This window comes from Lipotes vexillifer, unplaced genomic scaffold (assembly GCF_000442215.2).
Source record: "Lipotes vexillifer unplaced genomic scaffold, Lipotes_vexillifer_v1.1 scaffold957, whole genome shotgun sequence".
Taxonomy (NCBI): Eukaryota; Metazoa; Chordata; class Mammalia; order Artiodactyla; family Lipotidae; genus Lipotes; species Lipotes vexillifer.
In genome coordinates this window covers 416,634-432,611 of record NW_006791360.1, presented here as the reverse complement: position 1 = coordinate 432,611, position 15,978 = coordinate 416,634, and the positions used below count along the sequence as shown (strand labels likewise).

Sequence of the window (15,978 nt, the reverse complement as noted above, 5' to 3'; positions counted from 1 at the left end):
TGTAGGGAAGACCTCTCAGACAAAGGGACACTTGAACGGAGAGCTAAATGAAGGAGACTGTCTTTCTGCAGGAAGAACGTGCTGGGCAGAGAGAACACCAGACACAAATCCCTGAGGTGAGAATGTGCTTGGCACCTGGTGGAACGGTTCCAAGTTCCAGGGCGGCAGACAAACCCTAAGGGATGCTTTTCAAAATTAATTAAATCAAATTCAAATACCATAATATTTGCCCTTTTAAAGTGTACAAGTCAGTGTTTTTTTTAGTATATACACAAAGTTGTTCTATTTTTTTAGAGTGATGATTTGGTTCTGGTTCTGGCCAAGATGAAGCACTGGGGAACAGATTTACCTTCTCACCTAAACAACCAAAAAACAGACAAAATATACGAAACTGGATTTCAAGACACTGGACACCAGGCAACAAAGGTTGGTGACCCCTGAGAGATGGGATGCAAAAGAGGGGAAGGCATGGGAGTTCCCTGGTGGCCTAGTGGTTAGGATTCTGGGCTTTCACTGCTGTAGCCTGGGTTTAATCCCTGGTTGGGGAACTGAGATCCTGCAAGCCAAGGCCAAAACAAACAAACAAAAAACAGGGAAAGGCACCTATGAACGTTCGGCTTCCCAGCTTACTGCCCTGAGAGAGCTTCTAGGCCACAGTGTTGAAACCCAGGGATAAAGAATGTCATTTTATAATAATAAGAAGGTCAATTCATCAAGAGGATGATCCATCCTAAACATTTATGCACTTAACAACAGTGTGTCAAAATACATGCAGCAAAAACTGATCGAACTAAAAGGAAAAAAAATAGGCAAGTCCACAATTAAACTGTGAAATTCAACACCCCTCTCTCAATAATTGACAGAACAAGTAAACAGAAGATGAGTAAGGATACAGAAGACTTAGAGAACACTACCAGCTTGATCTGGTTGACATTCGTAGAACACCCCACCCAACAAAGTGGAATACACATTCTTTTCATGTGCACATGGAATATCTGCCAAGATAGACCATATCCTGAGTCATAAAACAAGCCTCAATAGTTTTAAAGAATTCACATAATATACTGTATGTTTTCTGACACAATGAAATTAAAATAGCAATCACTGACAGAAAGATCTCTGGAAAATTCCTAAATAGTTTGCAACTAAATAATACACTTCTAAATAACCTAAGGGTCAAAGAAGATATAAAAAGGGAACTTAGAAAGTATTTTTAACTTAATGGAAATGAAAACACAACATATTAAAATTTGTGGGATACAGCTAAATGAGTAGTTAGGGGGAATTTATAGCACCAAAATGAATATCTTATTAAAGAAATGTTCAAATCAATGAAATCAGCTTCCACTTTAAGATGTTAGAAAAATTAGAGCAAATTAAATCCAAAGTAGGAAGGCAAAAGGAAACACTAAACATAAGAATGGAAATCAATAGAATTAAATGGGAAAAATCAATGGACTGGTTCTTTGTGAAAATCAATGACATTGATTTTCAAATCTCTAGCCAGCCTGATTAGGAAAAAAGAGAAGACACAAATTACCAATATCAAAAATGAGAGATGTAACATCACTACAAATCCTACGGAATATAAAAGGATAATAAGAGAATATTATGAACTTGATGCCAATAAATTTGATAACTCTGATGAACCAATCAAGTTTCTGAAAGGCACAAACTACAAAAGCTCACTGGAGAAGAAATAGATAACCTGAATAGCCCTATATCTATTAAAGAAATTGAATTTGCAGTTAAAAACCTTCCCACTAAGAAAACTCCAAGCCCAGATGTCTTCATAGGTGAATTCTACTAAACATTTAAGGAAGAAGTAACACCAATGTCATTGAAATTCTTCCAGAAAATTGAAAAAGAGAGAACACTTCCCAAGTCATTCTACAAAGCCAGAATTACTCAGACATTACAAGAGAACTACAGACCAACATCTCTCAAGAACACAGATGGGGCTTCACTGGCGGTACCGTGGTTGGGAGTGGGCCTGCCAATGCAGGGGACACAGGTTTGAGCCCTGGTCCAGGAGGATCCCACATGCCGCGGAGCAGCTAAGCCCGTGTGCCACAACTGCTGAGCCTGTGCTCTAGAGCCCGTGAGCCGCAGCTACTGAGCCCACGTGCCACAACTGCTGAGGCCCACACGCCTGGAGCCTGTGCTCCGAGACAAAGAGAGGCCACCGCAGTGAGAGGCCTGTGCACCACAGCGAAGAGTGGCCCCCGCTCGCCACAACTAGGGAAAGCCTGTGCACAGCAACGAGGACCCAACGCAGCCAAAGATAAAATAAATAAAATAAATTTATTTTTAAAAAAAGAACACAGATGCAACAATTCTAAAAAATTTTAACAAATCAAAGCCAACAATATATAAAAAGATAATATATCATGACCAAGTGGGGTTTATCCCAGGAATACTATCTTGGTTTAAAATTAGAAAAACTAATCAACGTAATTTACCATATTAAAGACTAAAAAAGAAAAGCCCATATGATTATCTCAATAGACACAGAAAAAGCATTTGACAATATCCAACATTCATTCCTGATAAAAACTCTCAGCAAACTAGGAATAGAAAGCAACTTCCTTGACGTGATAAAGGGCATCTATAAAAACCCTACAGCTAACATTATACTTAATGCTGAAAGACTGAAAGCTTTCTCCTGAAGATCAAGAACAAGACAAGTATGTCTTTAAGTCAATGAAATAAGGCAAGAAAAAGAAAGAGAAGTCATCCAGATTGGAAAGGAAGACGTAAAACTATCTTTACTCACAGACATGATCATCTCTGCAGAAAACCCAATAGAACCTACAAAAAAGCCACTAGCACTAATAAGTAATTAGCAAGGCTGCAAGTTACAATATATAAAATTCTATTGTATTTCTATATAGAGCAATAAACAATTGAAAACTGAAATCTAAAAAACAGTATCATTTATAATACAGAGGTAGGTATAAATCTGACAAAATATGTAAAAGGTCTATGCACTCAAAACTACAAAACAATTGATAAGCGAATTAAAGAAGACTTAAATAAATGGAGAGAGATACTGTGTTCATGGGTTGGAAGGCTCAACATTGTTAGGATGTCAATTCTCCTCATATTCATCCATACGAATATGAATCAACACAATCTCAATCAAAATCTAGAATCTTAGAATTTAACTGATTCTAAAATTCATACGGAAATGCAAAGGACCTAGGCTAGCCAAAACAACTTTGAAAAAGAATGAAGTTGGAGATTTAACAGTACCTGATTTCAAGACTTATTATAAAGCTACAGGTACCAAGACAGTGTGCTATTGGTGTTAAGACAGAGAATAGATCAAACAGAATATATGGGCAATCAATTTTCATCAAAGGTACAAAAAAGGCAATTCAGTGGGGAAAGGACAATCTTTTCAACAAATAGTGCTGGGACAACTGCATATCCATATACCAAAAAGATGAACTCTGTCCCACACCTCATACCATATACAAAAATTAATTCAGGGTAGACCATAAACCTAAATATAAAACCTAAAACCATTAAACTTCTAAAAGAAAACATAGGAGAAAACCTTTGTGACCTTGGGTCAGGCAAAGATTTCTCAGACACAACCCCGGAAGCGGGGTGGAGAGTCACCTGAAAGAACAAACTGATAAACTGAACTTCGTCAAAATTAAAAACCCTCGTCTTTGAAAGACACTGTTAAGAGAATGAAAAACAAGCCAAAGACTAGGAAAAAACATTTGCAAATCACATGTCTGATAGAGGACTTGTATCCCAGTGGTTTTCAAAGCCCCCCTCCTAGAATGACATTCTATGATTAATGGCTCTTTGTTTCGAAACTCAGATGGTATAAAGTAAGAATCAGTAAGAATCTAGAACAGTGGTTCTCTAACTTCATCACCTGAAGGGTTTGTTAAAACACAGGTTGCTGGGCCCCACCCTCAGAATTTCTGAACTGCTAGGGCTTGAGGGTTTTCATTTCTGATTAAGTTTCCTGCTGGTGCCCCTGCAGCTGACCTGGCTACCCCACTTTGAGAACTGCTACTCCAGACCAACTTAGACTAAACTAGAAACACAATGTCAGATGCAAGATTCCCCCACCCCACCCCAGGGACAATTATCAAATAAACTATGTTTATTAAGAGAAAAAATTGATTTCCCCCTTTTTAATTAGCTAAAGACATCTATAAATGTTAATCAGAGCTTCTGATGAGACAGAAATAACAAACATGACATCACTGAGTTGGCTTGATTCTAGCCTTGCCTCTTTGTTGAATACACATTTTGGTTTCCACAAAGTTGTTCAGAATTCACCCTGGAAAACATACACAGCCTTATACCAACCATCCCATAATGGCAACACAGAAGAAACTGGCATGCCCTGCTGAAGCCTATCGACTTTTCCCTGACCCCTGCGTAACGCCCCACCCACAGGCAGGGCTGCCATCGAGTCTCACCGTCCAAGATGGCCCACTGGTTGTCAATCTCTGTATGCTTCAGGTAGGAGTCTTCGATGGTGGGGTCATAGTCAGGCACAAAGATCTTCTGGAAAAACTGGATGGTGAGGGCGCTCTTGCCCACACCCCCGTCTCCCACCACCACCAGCTTGTACGTGGGGAGGTTGTCGCTGGGGACGGCACTTGTCGCCATGTTGCTGGTAGGTCAGACCTGGGGAGGCAAGATATGTGGAATGAGACAGGGGGTTTCTTCTTCTCCGATTCAGGGGAAAATATTCACAGGGTTTCCTCCTTTCTTACGGAGTAACAAATACTCCCAGCCGTAGAAAGTTTTGAAAATGAAGACATGCACGAGAAAAGTGCTCCCCCAGGTCCCTCACCCAGAGACAATAACGGTTAAAATGATTTATTCAACCATTTACTGAATGTCAACTATGTGCCAGGCCCGGTCTTGGGGTACATAATGCCACACGGCCTTTAACCAGCCAAAGGCCATGTCAACGAAGTTTTTCCACCATCAAATTCCGCCCTAATCCTGTACAGTTAAACACGTGGGCGTTAGTCTGAGCAGGGAGGGCAAGGAGGTTCGCCTTTCACATCAACTCTGGTCATTGGACTGTGGTGCTGAGAAGAATGGGAGGCTGTCTGAGCTTAAAGGAAAAGACGGTCACAACAGCTTAGCACAGCTGAGCTCAGCGTCTCTGAGCCCCTTCCAACTCTCAGAATTCTGTGATCCTGGCTCTGTTCTCTGATCTCCTTTGCCCTCTTTCATGCAGAAAAGTTGTGTTAGACTCTCGTGACATCTGGTCAACCCCTCTTTTCGTTGGGGAGGAAGAAGAGGAGGATCAGGGATAAGTTTTATTTTGATGATGTTGAGTCCAGTTAAGGCAGTGGTTCTCAACCAGCGGCAATTTTGTCCCCCAGGGATATTTGCAATGTCTGGAAATATTTTTGGTTGCCAAAACCAAGTGGGTGCTCCCAGCATCTGGTCAGCAGAGGCCAGGGATGCTGCTAAAGATCCTATAATGCCCAGGAAAACACCCCCAGAACACATAATTAGCCATCCTGAAATGTCCATAGTGCCAAGGTTGAGAAACGTTGAGCTAAGCTGACTAGGCAGGGGCTGGAAATATGGGACCAGGATCCTAAAGAGCAACTGAGCCTGAACAGATAAGGACTGACTGTGTAGAGGTGATGGCAGAGAGGTGAAGAGTGACCTTTGGAAACTGCATCACAAAGTACCAAGGAGGAGAGGCGGGCAGAGAGCATGGAAGGAACATTCAGGAAAATAGGAGGGAAACCAGGATCTGTCACGGTGATGGAAACCCAGGGTTTCCAGTAGGAGGAGGTTGACAGCACCGAAGGCTAAACACTGGTGGGGGATGAGGGAGGAGGGTCACCCAAAGAACAATTTGAGGGTGTTGCCAGGGACCTAAGCTGCTAACCAGGGAAAAGCACAAACCACCTCTGGTAGGGCCGTTCCTGGGTAGCTTCAGGGCTCATAGAAGGGTAGGGGGGCGGGCAGCATGCCAGGGGACAACGAACTATGTGTCCCGTGTGCAATCACCGCTGCTCGGGAAGGCCACTGACTGAGCCATAGTTTCCTTACGTAATAGATTAAAGGCCTGGGTTTTCACAGTTGTTCTTAGCTCTAAAAGAGTCCTCCATTCTAGATTTCAACAGAAAGGACGTTAGACACAAATGTAGGTTATGTGGCCAGGCTGATTTGCATGGGGCTATAGGCGAGAGTCATTACATAATCTTTTGCAGTTACTGAAGCTTGATGTTGACATTTAGGGTTTCCCTGCAGTGGCGGGGAAGTAGGCGCTTTCATACATTGTGGGTGAGAATGTAAATCTGTCCAAACTGGACTGAGAATACACTTGCATTAATACATCAAAATTTAAAACAGACATATCTTCTCTCAAAGCTATACCACATGTGAGAATGTAGTCTAAGGAGGTAATCAGACAAGTGTACAAAGATGTTAAGAACAGCGGTAAAAATGGAAATAACTTAAATACTGGGGGGCGAGTTAAAGAAAAATTTATCCATACAATGCAATATTATACGGCCATTCAGAAGGACGATATTCCCTAGCCTAGAAAAGGTTTATAATATACATGAAAAAAAAAAAAAAAAGCCAGGCTGCAAAACAGCAAGTACATATGATTACACTTCCATGAAGCTACCATCTACGAATCTACATGTCTAGGGTGGTTCTAGGTATAGAGAGGATTGGCACATAGCTGTCTCTACAGGAGACTTAGGGACACTTTCTCCGATTTTCAATTTTCTACAACAAGCATGTGTTCTATTTGTGTATCAGAAAAGCTGAACAGTATTAAAATATTTCCACCAAATAAAATGTTCGGGCCACCTGAAAATGTGCGACTCCCTCTCCTTCGAGTGGGGATTTAAAACTCCTTTGGTGCGGGATAGAAGGACCAGGTGCCAGCAGAGCCCCAGCATCTGGTTCCCCCATCCCCCCTAGGTGGGGATGACAGTGGGGTTAAGCTGAGTCTTCAACACACTGAGCTCTCCCACGTGACAGAGCTGGTGGTCCAAAGGGGCCAGAGGGGAGGTGAGGGAGACAAAAATGAACCGCTGTCCTAGCCTGCGGAGGATGGTGACACTAAGCCAGCGTGAACGTGTTTGCCTATGAAAGAGGCTGTTTCTAAAGCTCCCTTCCAAGAAGATACAAACTACTATGTATAAAATAAATAAGCTCAGGCTTCCCTGGTGGCACAGTGGTTGAGAGTCCGCCTGCCGATGCAGGGGACACGGGTTCGTGCCGCGGTCCGGGAAGATCTCACATGCCACTGAGCGGCTGGGCCCGTGAGCCATGGCCGCTGAGCCTGCGCGTCCCGAGCCTGTGCTCTGCAATGGGAGAGGCCACAGCAGTGAGAGGCCCGCGTACCGGAAAAAAAAAAAAAAAAAAAAAAAAGTGAAGTAAGTCAGAAAGAGAAAGACAAATACCGTATGCTAACACATATATATGGAATCTAAGAAAAAAAAAAATGTCATGAAGAACCTAGGGGTAGGACGGGAATAAAGACACAGACCTACTAGAGAATGGACTTGAGGATACGGGGAGGGGGAAGCATAAGCTGTGACAAAGTGAGAGAGAGGCATGGACATATATACACTACCAAACGTAAAATAGCTAGCTAGTGGGAAGCAGCCGCATAGCACAGGGAGATCAGCTCGGTGCTCTGTGACCACCTGGAGGGGTGGGAGGGAGGGAGACGCAAGAGGGAGGAGATGTGGGAACATATGTACATGTATAACTGATTCACTTTTTAATAGAGCGGAAACTAACACACCATTGTAAAGCAATTATACTCCAATAAAGATGTAAAAAAAAAAATTCAATCAATCAATCAATAAATAAATAAGCTCCAAGGATATAGCACAGGGAATATAGCCAATATTTTATAATGGTTTTAAATGGAGTATAATCAATAAAAAATTTGAATCACTATGTTGTACACATGAAGCTAATATAATATTGTAAATCAACTATACCTCAATAAAAAAAATTAAAATAAATAAAAATGAAAGCTCCCTTCCCTTCTCGCTGGCAGCAACGTGAATAAAAAAATACTAAGTGGGTGGGAAGGTATCGGGAAGGAAAATCGTTTCCCTTGATTTTCTTCTCAAAATAAAACAAGATGAGAAATACACTAGTAAATATGATAGAGGACCAACCTTTGAGGCGGTGCTCAGACCACGCACAGCAGAATCACCTGGGGGCTTGAAAAAAATCGCCCTCTGCTTGCGAAGCAAGGCAGCTGGCAGGAAATGGTCAGATGAGGGCTGATTTCCTTTCACAGTGCCCTGCACTCAGGAGTTGGGCCCTGACAGACCACGGGGGACCAATCTGGGGTTCCCTCCCACCTCAGACTCAGTGGAACAGGGTTAGAATGCACGGTTAACACAAACCTTGGACTGGGTCCCTCGTGGGGAGAAACCCTTTAGTGCTTCCCATGGCTGATGGGTCAAGTCCTCGCCCCTTCACTGGACATTCAAGTCAGTCACTGGCTGCCGTTGCTGACCTCTCCAGTGGGACCCATGTTGCAGCCTCTGACACTACTCTCTCTCAGGCAACTCTGTGTTCCCCAGTGTGCCCTGTGGTCCTATGGAGCCCTCTGCCTGCCCCACCTCCTACTGGGGCCCTGGGGAGAGCACACACCTCTTCACAGGTCAGGCCCAGGCATCGCCTCTCGGGAGGCACCCCCTTCGACCCCGTGCCCCACAGTTCCTGGTGCAGAGGCCACCACCACACTCGAAGTCTTCTATACTTACTATGCACAACAGGGCAGGGATGCATCTCGTCCCTCCCTGGATCACCACGGCCCAGCACCACATCAGCAAGGACAGACGTCAGCTAGAGGAACTGGGGGCCCAACAATGGCCTTTCTGAACAACCATCAGACAACCCACCAGCCACAGCACTGGCCTCCTCACGCAGAGGGCTCGGGGGCAGCTCTCCCGGCCAGGCCTCGGGACTGTCTCCCTCCTCCTCCCAAGTCAGATGGATCACACAGATAAGACCCTTCCGGGAAGCAAGTGTGAGCCCAGGTTTACAAAGGCGGGACCGTGAGTCCAGAAAACGCCTCAATCTATAAGGGCTCTCGGGCAGATCTTCTCTCGATGCCCATATTTTTCCAGTCTTCAACCTCCCCCGAAATAATCCCTGACTAAAATGATGTCTTTGTAAACAGGGAGGGCAGTCAAAATGCCAAGGGGCGTGCACCACACTCCTACAACATCGGCTGATCTCACGTGGTGTGGAGAAAGAATTTTTAAAGTCACCGGAGGCTATGACGAAAGTCACCACAGGATAAAAAGTTGGTCGGTGCTTAAGGAGCAAACTGTTTCCATTTACGACATCTCTCTCCTCTCCAGTCTATTCAACTAGACGGCACCTTGGAGATCATTCTAGAACGCTGGTTCTTCACCATTTGGGGGGTCACAGATGGCCCCTTCGAGGTGGGAGGGTGGAATAAGGTGGGCCCTGGGCTCCCTTTAAAGTCTCGCCACCAATTTTCCGTGCCTGATACTCTCCAACCCACCAGCTGAGCGACCTTGGGCGAGTTAACCTTTCACAGCCTCAGTTTTTTTACTTGAAAGATAGAGGTGGCTAGAGAATCATCCTTTGCAGGATTGCTCTAAGCGGGAAATTAAAATGTATGAGGCGAGCCCAGCTTAAAGAAGGTGCTCAAATGTTTGTTCTCTCGCCCTGTTTACTTTGTTCCCAGAAGAGGCGGACCCACAGTCTCCCTCCCTCCCTCCACTCTGAGGCTCCTCGGTTCCCAGCCTCCTCCCCCGCCCCCATCAGAAGCCCCGCTGCCACCTCAGCTCCCTTGCAGTCAGATTAAATAGGCTCGTGTGGCAACGTCACCCATCAGTTAGAACACTGTTTCCATGGGAAATGGCTCTGAGGTTCCAGACAGCCCGCTCCACTCAGAAACCAACTTTTGGAACCGCAGTCCCTGGGCGCAGGAGGAGCCCGAGTGCTGGTTCCCATGGCAACCACCGCTCCCAGAGCCCTTCCCAGTGCCCGAGCAACCCAAACCCCGGCTCATACTGGAAACTTCTTTCTAAAAGGCAGTATCACTGCCTCGACGATTTTAAAGACGTGTATACGAAAACTTTAGGCATCTTTCAGCTGAGAAATAAACTTTTTTGGTGGCTGTCTTTTGCTCCCTTTCTCTCCCCACGATTAGCACCAGGCCTGCTTGGTTTGAAGTTGTTTCCTGAATGGCAGGTTTCGCCTTCCCAGCAACTGGGGAGCTCCAAGAGGACAACAGCCACGTCTCCTCATTCTCTTGACCTCTCACAGGGCCAGGCAGGGCCCAACACGTGGGAACCTCAGGGTGGATTCGTTGACTGACTGCTCCATACTGGCCCAATAAGCAGGGCGTGACACCCTCCCTTCGGACAGGGGTAGGCTCATGTCCCTAGGAAGTGGGGGCTGGGTGGACCCATGACCCCAGAATAACCTTTTCACCCAGTAATTTTCAAAGTGTGCTTGGAGGGAGTTCCTGAGACCTCCTGGGAAGGCTTGTGCAAAGCCCCCTCTGTTCTCAGGGGGGCAGCTTGGGGTGGAGCGTCAGTCATAGCCTTGGACTCTTCAGCCAGGCAGCTTGAGTTCCACTTGTGTCTCTGATACGGACTCCCTGTGTGACGTGGAGTGAGTTTCTTAACTTCAGGGAGCCTCTTGTTTCCCCATGTATAAAACAGAACAGGACCCTCAAGAATGTGTAATTACAGTCCCAGTTGGGGGGGGGGCGGAAAACTGGAGGGCCCCGCAGTGAGGGCATATTTGCACTGATGTGCAAAGCAGCTGGGCCCCTGGGCTCCCTGCAATGTGGTAGAGCCCAGTGATCTGGACCCCTGCTTGCCCCATCCATGGCCCTGAGTGCACCTGAACGCATAGGGCTGCTGGAGGACCCAACACAGTAACAAATCCCAGGACAGCAGTGGGCCCCAGCAGTCCCCCAAAACAGCAGTGCCCAGTGGTTATTATCTCTTACCAAATCTGCCGCCTTCTCCCCAAGTTCCCAGTTTCTAGGGCTTCTAGAGAGCTTGTTTCCCAAAAGAACAGCCCAGAACACTGCCCATTTTTCTAAGTGGGCACATGGTAAAAGAAATGGCTTTGGCTGCAGACACTGTCAAGGGGCTCACAGGCTTCCTGGCCTCGCCATGCTCCCCATTCCCCCAGCACCACTTCCGAAGCGGTGTCATAGTCCTAGCCAGAAGAAAAGGTGCCCAGGAGAGGCTACATAGCAGTAACAACCCCCACTATTTAGTGGGCGTCAGCAGTGGATGGATCAGACACCGAAGGTCAGGCTTGGAACCATCGTGTTGCACTGCCTAGAATTCTTTCGTTCACTAGTTTTGCAACATCACAGGACTTTTCCTTGACTGTCTTTGTGACTCATAACCCATAGGGCACTCTTCATCTTCTCTGACTATAGGAGCTGTGGCAGTGGTCATCCCAGAGCCTCTCCCAAAGATGCTACCAACTCATTTGAAGGTTTAGTTTTCACTGCTTTTTGCTTCTCTATTTCCATACTAATTATTTTAAAGACCTCCCCTAACCCCATCTGTCAAACTACAAGTTGTCTGGTAAATAAAGCTGGAAGAGGGGGACACATTCATTATTAATGCAGCTCTTGGGAGAGTGAATGGACTTTCATTCACATTGAGCTGAATCAGCCCTGGGAAGCTAATCTCATCTCTGTGACGTCTGGGTGTGCCCAGTGCAGGGGGATGAGGATACATTGGGGGGGTGACCCAACCCATGTGGAGGAAATGGCTCTGCATTCCAGGAGCTGCCCTTCCCTTCTGCACAATTCCCAGAAATGGGCAGCTTCCCCAGGGCTGCTGATTTGCAGGCTGTGAAAAAATGGCGTGTGGCCCCGCCAGGGGTCTAGGCCACTTGGCATTCCTAAGACTCCACTCTCCCCTCCCTAAGACTTTGCTCTGCCCTTTGTCTCCCATCTTTGCTAATCCCAGCCCAGCACTGTCACTGCATCACTCAACCCCTCCGGGAAGCCAGTGCATTCAGCTCACTTGATTATTAAGATTTAACCACCAATCCAACCGTGTGTTATTTTATGCTGTACAGGACCTTAAACATCATCAGATCTGGATGGTATGTGGCATGGGTGCCTCCCCCGCTTTCCCAGAGCCGATGGCAGACACCACAGTCCATCGTGGTCCTCTTTCCTGCTCAGTCTTACAACCCTTTTCAACGCAGCACCGTTGGCAGCCAGAACCAGGTGACTGGTCCGGAGAGGAAACTTGTTTGCCGTCCCAGATCGAACCCACTACCCTTTAGGTTCCCTCCAAAACATCCCACCTACTGGCCATCCTGTTCCATGGGAGGGGCTCAGGACCTTCTTGGGGAGCCTGGCTGGCTACCTCTGGAGAACTCTGTTACCCAAGTCTTCTGGGTAATACATCAGCCCCTGCTTTTCTACCCCATCAAATCCAAGCTCCTCTGCCAGGATCACACCTGGACTGCTGACAGCAGGGCAGAAATATCAGACAGGAGTCCTGAGATCCAGACAAAGGCCAATGCTTGAAGTAAGCCAGGCCCTTGACCTTACTCATGAACCCCAAGTACCACGTGCTTCCTTATATCACAACTGTTAACACTAGGGTCTTACTTGCTAGTGTGTGAGTACCTCCTGACAGAGGCTGGAGCTTAGCCATCTACAACCCAGCACTATGAGTCCCAGAAGTGACCTGCTATAATAATTACAAGGGTGATCATGTTAAAAATGATAGGAGCACTTAATTAACGTAGGCGATGTGTCTGATGCTGTTGGAAGATTTTACCAAATTAACTCATTTAATTGTCATAACAACCCTATGAGGTATAACTTTGTCCCCATTTTACAACTGAAGAAAGTGAGACACAAAGAAGTAAAATAACTTTTCTAAGGTCAGCTAGCTAGAAAGCAGCAGTGCCAGGATCTAAAACCACAACAGTGTGGCTCCAGAGCCCATGGCCAGTGCGTCATGCTAGGCAACTTCTCGTGGCGGGCAGAGTGGTGGGTTGGTGCAGAGTCGGGCCAGGCCAGAGGCAGCAGATCCAGAAGTGCTGGGAAGAGGTCAGCAGTGAGCCAGGGAGGTGGTGTCAGAGTCAGGGAGGCCTCCAAGGCCGGACTGCTGCCCCTGTGGGAGAAGCAGCTGAGCCCAAGGGGCACCCAGGGTAAATACTAGTCACTGGGAACAGACACGCCCCCCCATCCCAACTGGGACAAAGTCTGCCAAATAGGGCACAGGTCTGGTACTGCCAGGTGCTCCTGCTCTGAGGACCAGGGAGAAAGCTGAGGGATCAGGCAGCTGTCCAGCATCGTCGGAACACCAGGGGGTTCTGACACCTCCTATTTCAGCAGCCCTGTCGGGCCCCTCTCCACTGTGCTGGTCCCTGCCCCAGCCTGTCTCCTTGTGGTCCTACACACCGGCTGCTCCCCGCCAAGCTTGGGGCTGGCGCCTCACCTGGAACCCCTCACCAAGGAGCCTGAGCTGGGAACTCGCACAGCTGCAACCTTAGGCAAGTTACTTACACTCTGTCCCTCGGTTTTCTCTTCTGTAAAAGTGGGGACAGTGGCAGCATTTGACTTGTGGTGGTCATGATAGGCTACATTTATTTGCTTGGCCCAGTGTCTGGCCCATAGAGAGCATTCAATCAACATCAGGGAGTTACCATCAACAGCATCCTTCGAAGTCCATCTCACGTCCCTCCTCCTGCAGGAAGCCCTCCTGCCTCTCCAGAGTCCTTCCTGAGCTTATGCCCTGCAAACTGGCTGGTTCCACAGATGACAGCTCAACAGAACTCAGCCCCTCGCCACTCCGTCCTCGGGGCGCTCTCACGCCCATCTGCCAGCTGGTCTCAGCTCCCCCATTCCGCCTTGAGGGGCAGCCTCCTGCAGCCGTGCTGTAGGACAACAAGCCCCCGCATGCTGCTGACCCAATGATGACGGAGATTTAAGCTCCTCAAAGACATTTCCCCAAATATTCAGGAGATGGTTGTTCACTGAATAGACTGCACAGCAGATACCAAATTGCTAGGAACTCAGCATGAATCGGTTTCTCCCTCTGGTCTTTAAACCCAGAAGTGCTCTCCATCCTAAATCCTAGCCCCTCTCTGGGTTCCTCCTGTTTTGGTGGATTTACCCTTGGAAAGAAAAACCTGTTAAGGACACATGACATGAGAAAGGGCCCATTTTTCCTGAGCCCAGAGAAGAATGATCCAGGAGGAGGAAAATGGACAGGCTACCAGTGCTGGCCACCCTTCCCCCAGTGCACACAGAGGGTCAGATCCGGGAGACTTGCACGTCCAGTTAGTACTCCCAGAGCACCTCCAATGTGCCTGGTCCTCGGAGCTGGGGAGACGGAGATGAATGAGCCCCCAGCGCCTGGCTTTGGGGCTTATTGGTTGTGGGCGGGGGGAGGGAAAGACAGACAGAGGACTACAGTATACAAGGCTAAGTGGGAGCATAGGGGCAGCGGGGGGCATCTCACCCAGCCTGGGGGCAATGCAGAAAGCTTCCTGGTTGAGGCAATGACAAAATGGGGTCTTGAAGGCCAAGTAGGTATCAGCTAAGGGAAGTGATAGGGACAAGCATATCCTAGGTGAGGACCAGAAGTTGCAAAGCTGTAAAGCACAGAGGTGTGAAAAACCAAGAAGGTGCCAAGTTCTGCAAGCAACACCTGTGACTGGAGCGCAGAATGTGTGACGTGTGCGGTGCGGTGGGAAGGGGAGTGGGGAGGAGCTCCTGTTGGCTGCCTGACAACTGGGGGTGTCTGTCTTTGTATCCAGAGCACTAAGCACAGTGCGTGGCACACGGTGGCTGATCATCGGCACAGAATGATGAAGGAACAAGTGCAGGGGCTGCAGGGCGAGGCAGTGGGGAGCACAGGGGCCCCGCATGACCCCGAGGCCCCCAGAACCTCCCCTCCCCACAGGCGCGCCATGCAGGCTCGCTGGAAGGCCGCACGGTCCAGCAGGCCCACAGCTCTTTCTGATGACCGCAGTGAAGTTCACCAGCCAGAAAAGCCCAGCAGATGCTGCATAACTTGCACAGGACAAACTGAGGGCTCCAGAAGCTCAGAGGACAGGAGAGGGGAAGCAGACGGGAAAGAACTGCAGGGCCGGTGGGAGCGGGAAGGTCACGCAGGCGGAGCTGGCATGGCCACAAAGGCCCAAAGGCAGAGCTGTGTGGGGTGGCATTTGGCCTCCCCATTTACCAGCGGGGAGCAGAGTCAGAGGCGTTAAGGCATGTGCCCGAGGGCACAGCTTGGAAAAGGGTGAAGCTGGGATTTGGCATGCAGACTGACAACTAAAAACTAGAATTCTGCCCCACTCCCCACCCAGCTAGTCCAGGCGGCTGGGTGGGTCTGCGGGAGTCTCCGAGCTGAGGGGTTAACGGGGGCTTTAGTGTCTCAGGGTCTGCACGACCCTTCAGGACAACATGCTCCACTGGCATCCCCGGGCCGCGGGGGTGCTGCCACCTGGCCACTTGGCCCTCACAGGCCCACGTCCTCACGGGCTGAGGTCGCACCCCAATGCCCAGCCCACTGTGTCCCCATGTCCTACCACCACAGGGAGGCTGGGGCTGCACTCAGTCCAGGGGTGAGGGGCAGGGCTGCCGCCTGGCCCGCAGCTTCCTCGAGGGGCAGAGAGGAGGAAGTGGCTTTATCTTTGGATTCTTAGTCTCAGTCCTGGGGGCCATTCCCATTTCCCCAGGGCCGGGCAGTCCCACCTGCAGCTGAGGAGGAGCTTCCCAGCCTCAGGCCGGCATCTGCGCTCCCATCGGGAAAGTCACCCTGGCCATCACCCCAGTGCGGAGGGTCGTCTTCTGGACACTCTGGGGCTCCCCAAAGTGAGGCTCTCAGACTCCTCAAAGCCTGGCAGGCTGCTCTGCATCCTGATTCAGCTGCTCCCTCGGCCCATGCCTGGAGGAGGGGCTCCTGCAAGCCTCCCCCCGCCCCCTCCACCCCC

The 15,978-nt window shown here is 48.4% G+C and overlaps 1 protein-coding gene across 2 annotated transcripts in view; it reads right to left on the bottom strand.

Annotated features, from left to right (window-relative positions):
- Nucleotides 1-15,978, bottom strand: part of MRAS (muscle RAS oncogene homolog) — a 58,982-nt gene that overhangs the window by 29,263 nt on the left and 13,741 nt on the right. For both annotated transcript variants that reach the window (XM_007464358.1, XM_007464357.1), the window contains exon 2: nt 4,452-4,662. In XM_007464358.1, the coding sequence (XP_007464420.1) occupies nt 4,452-4,644 (193 nt within the window). In that variant the 5' untranslated portion in view covers nt 4,645-4,662. The remainder of the gene's footprint in view (nt 1-4,451; nt 4,663-15,978) is intronic.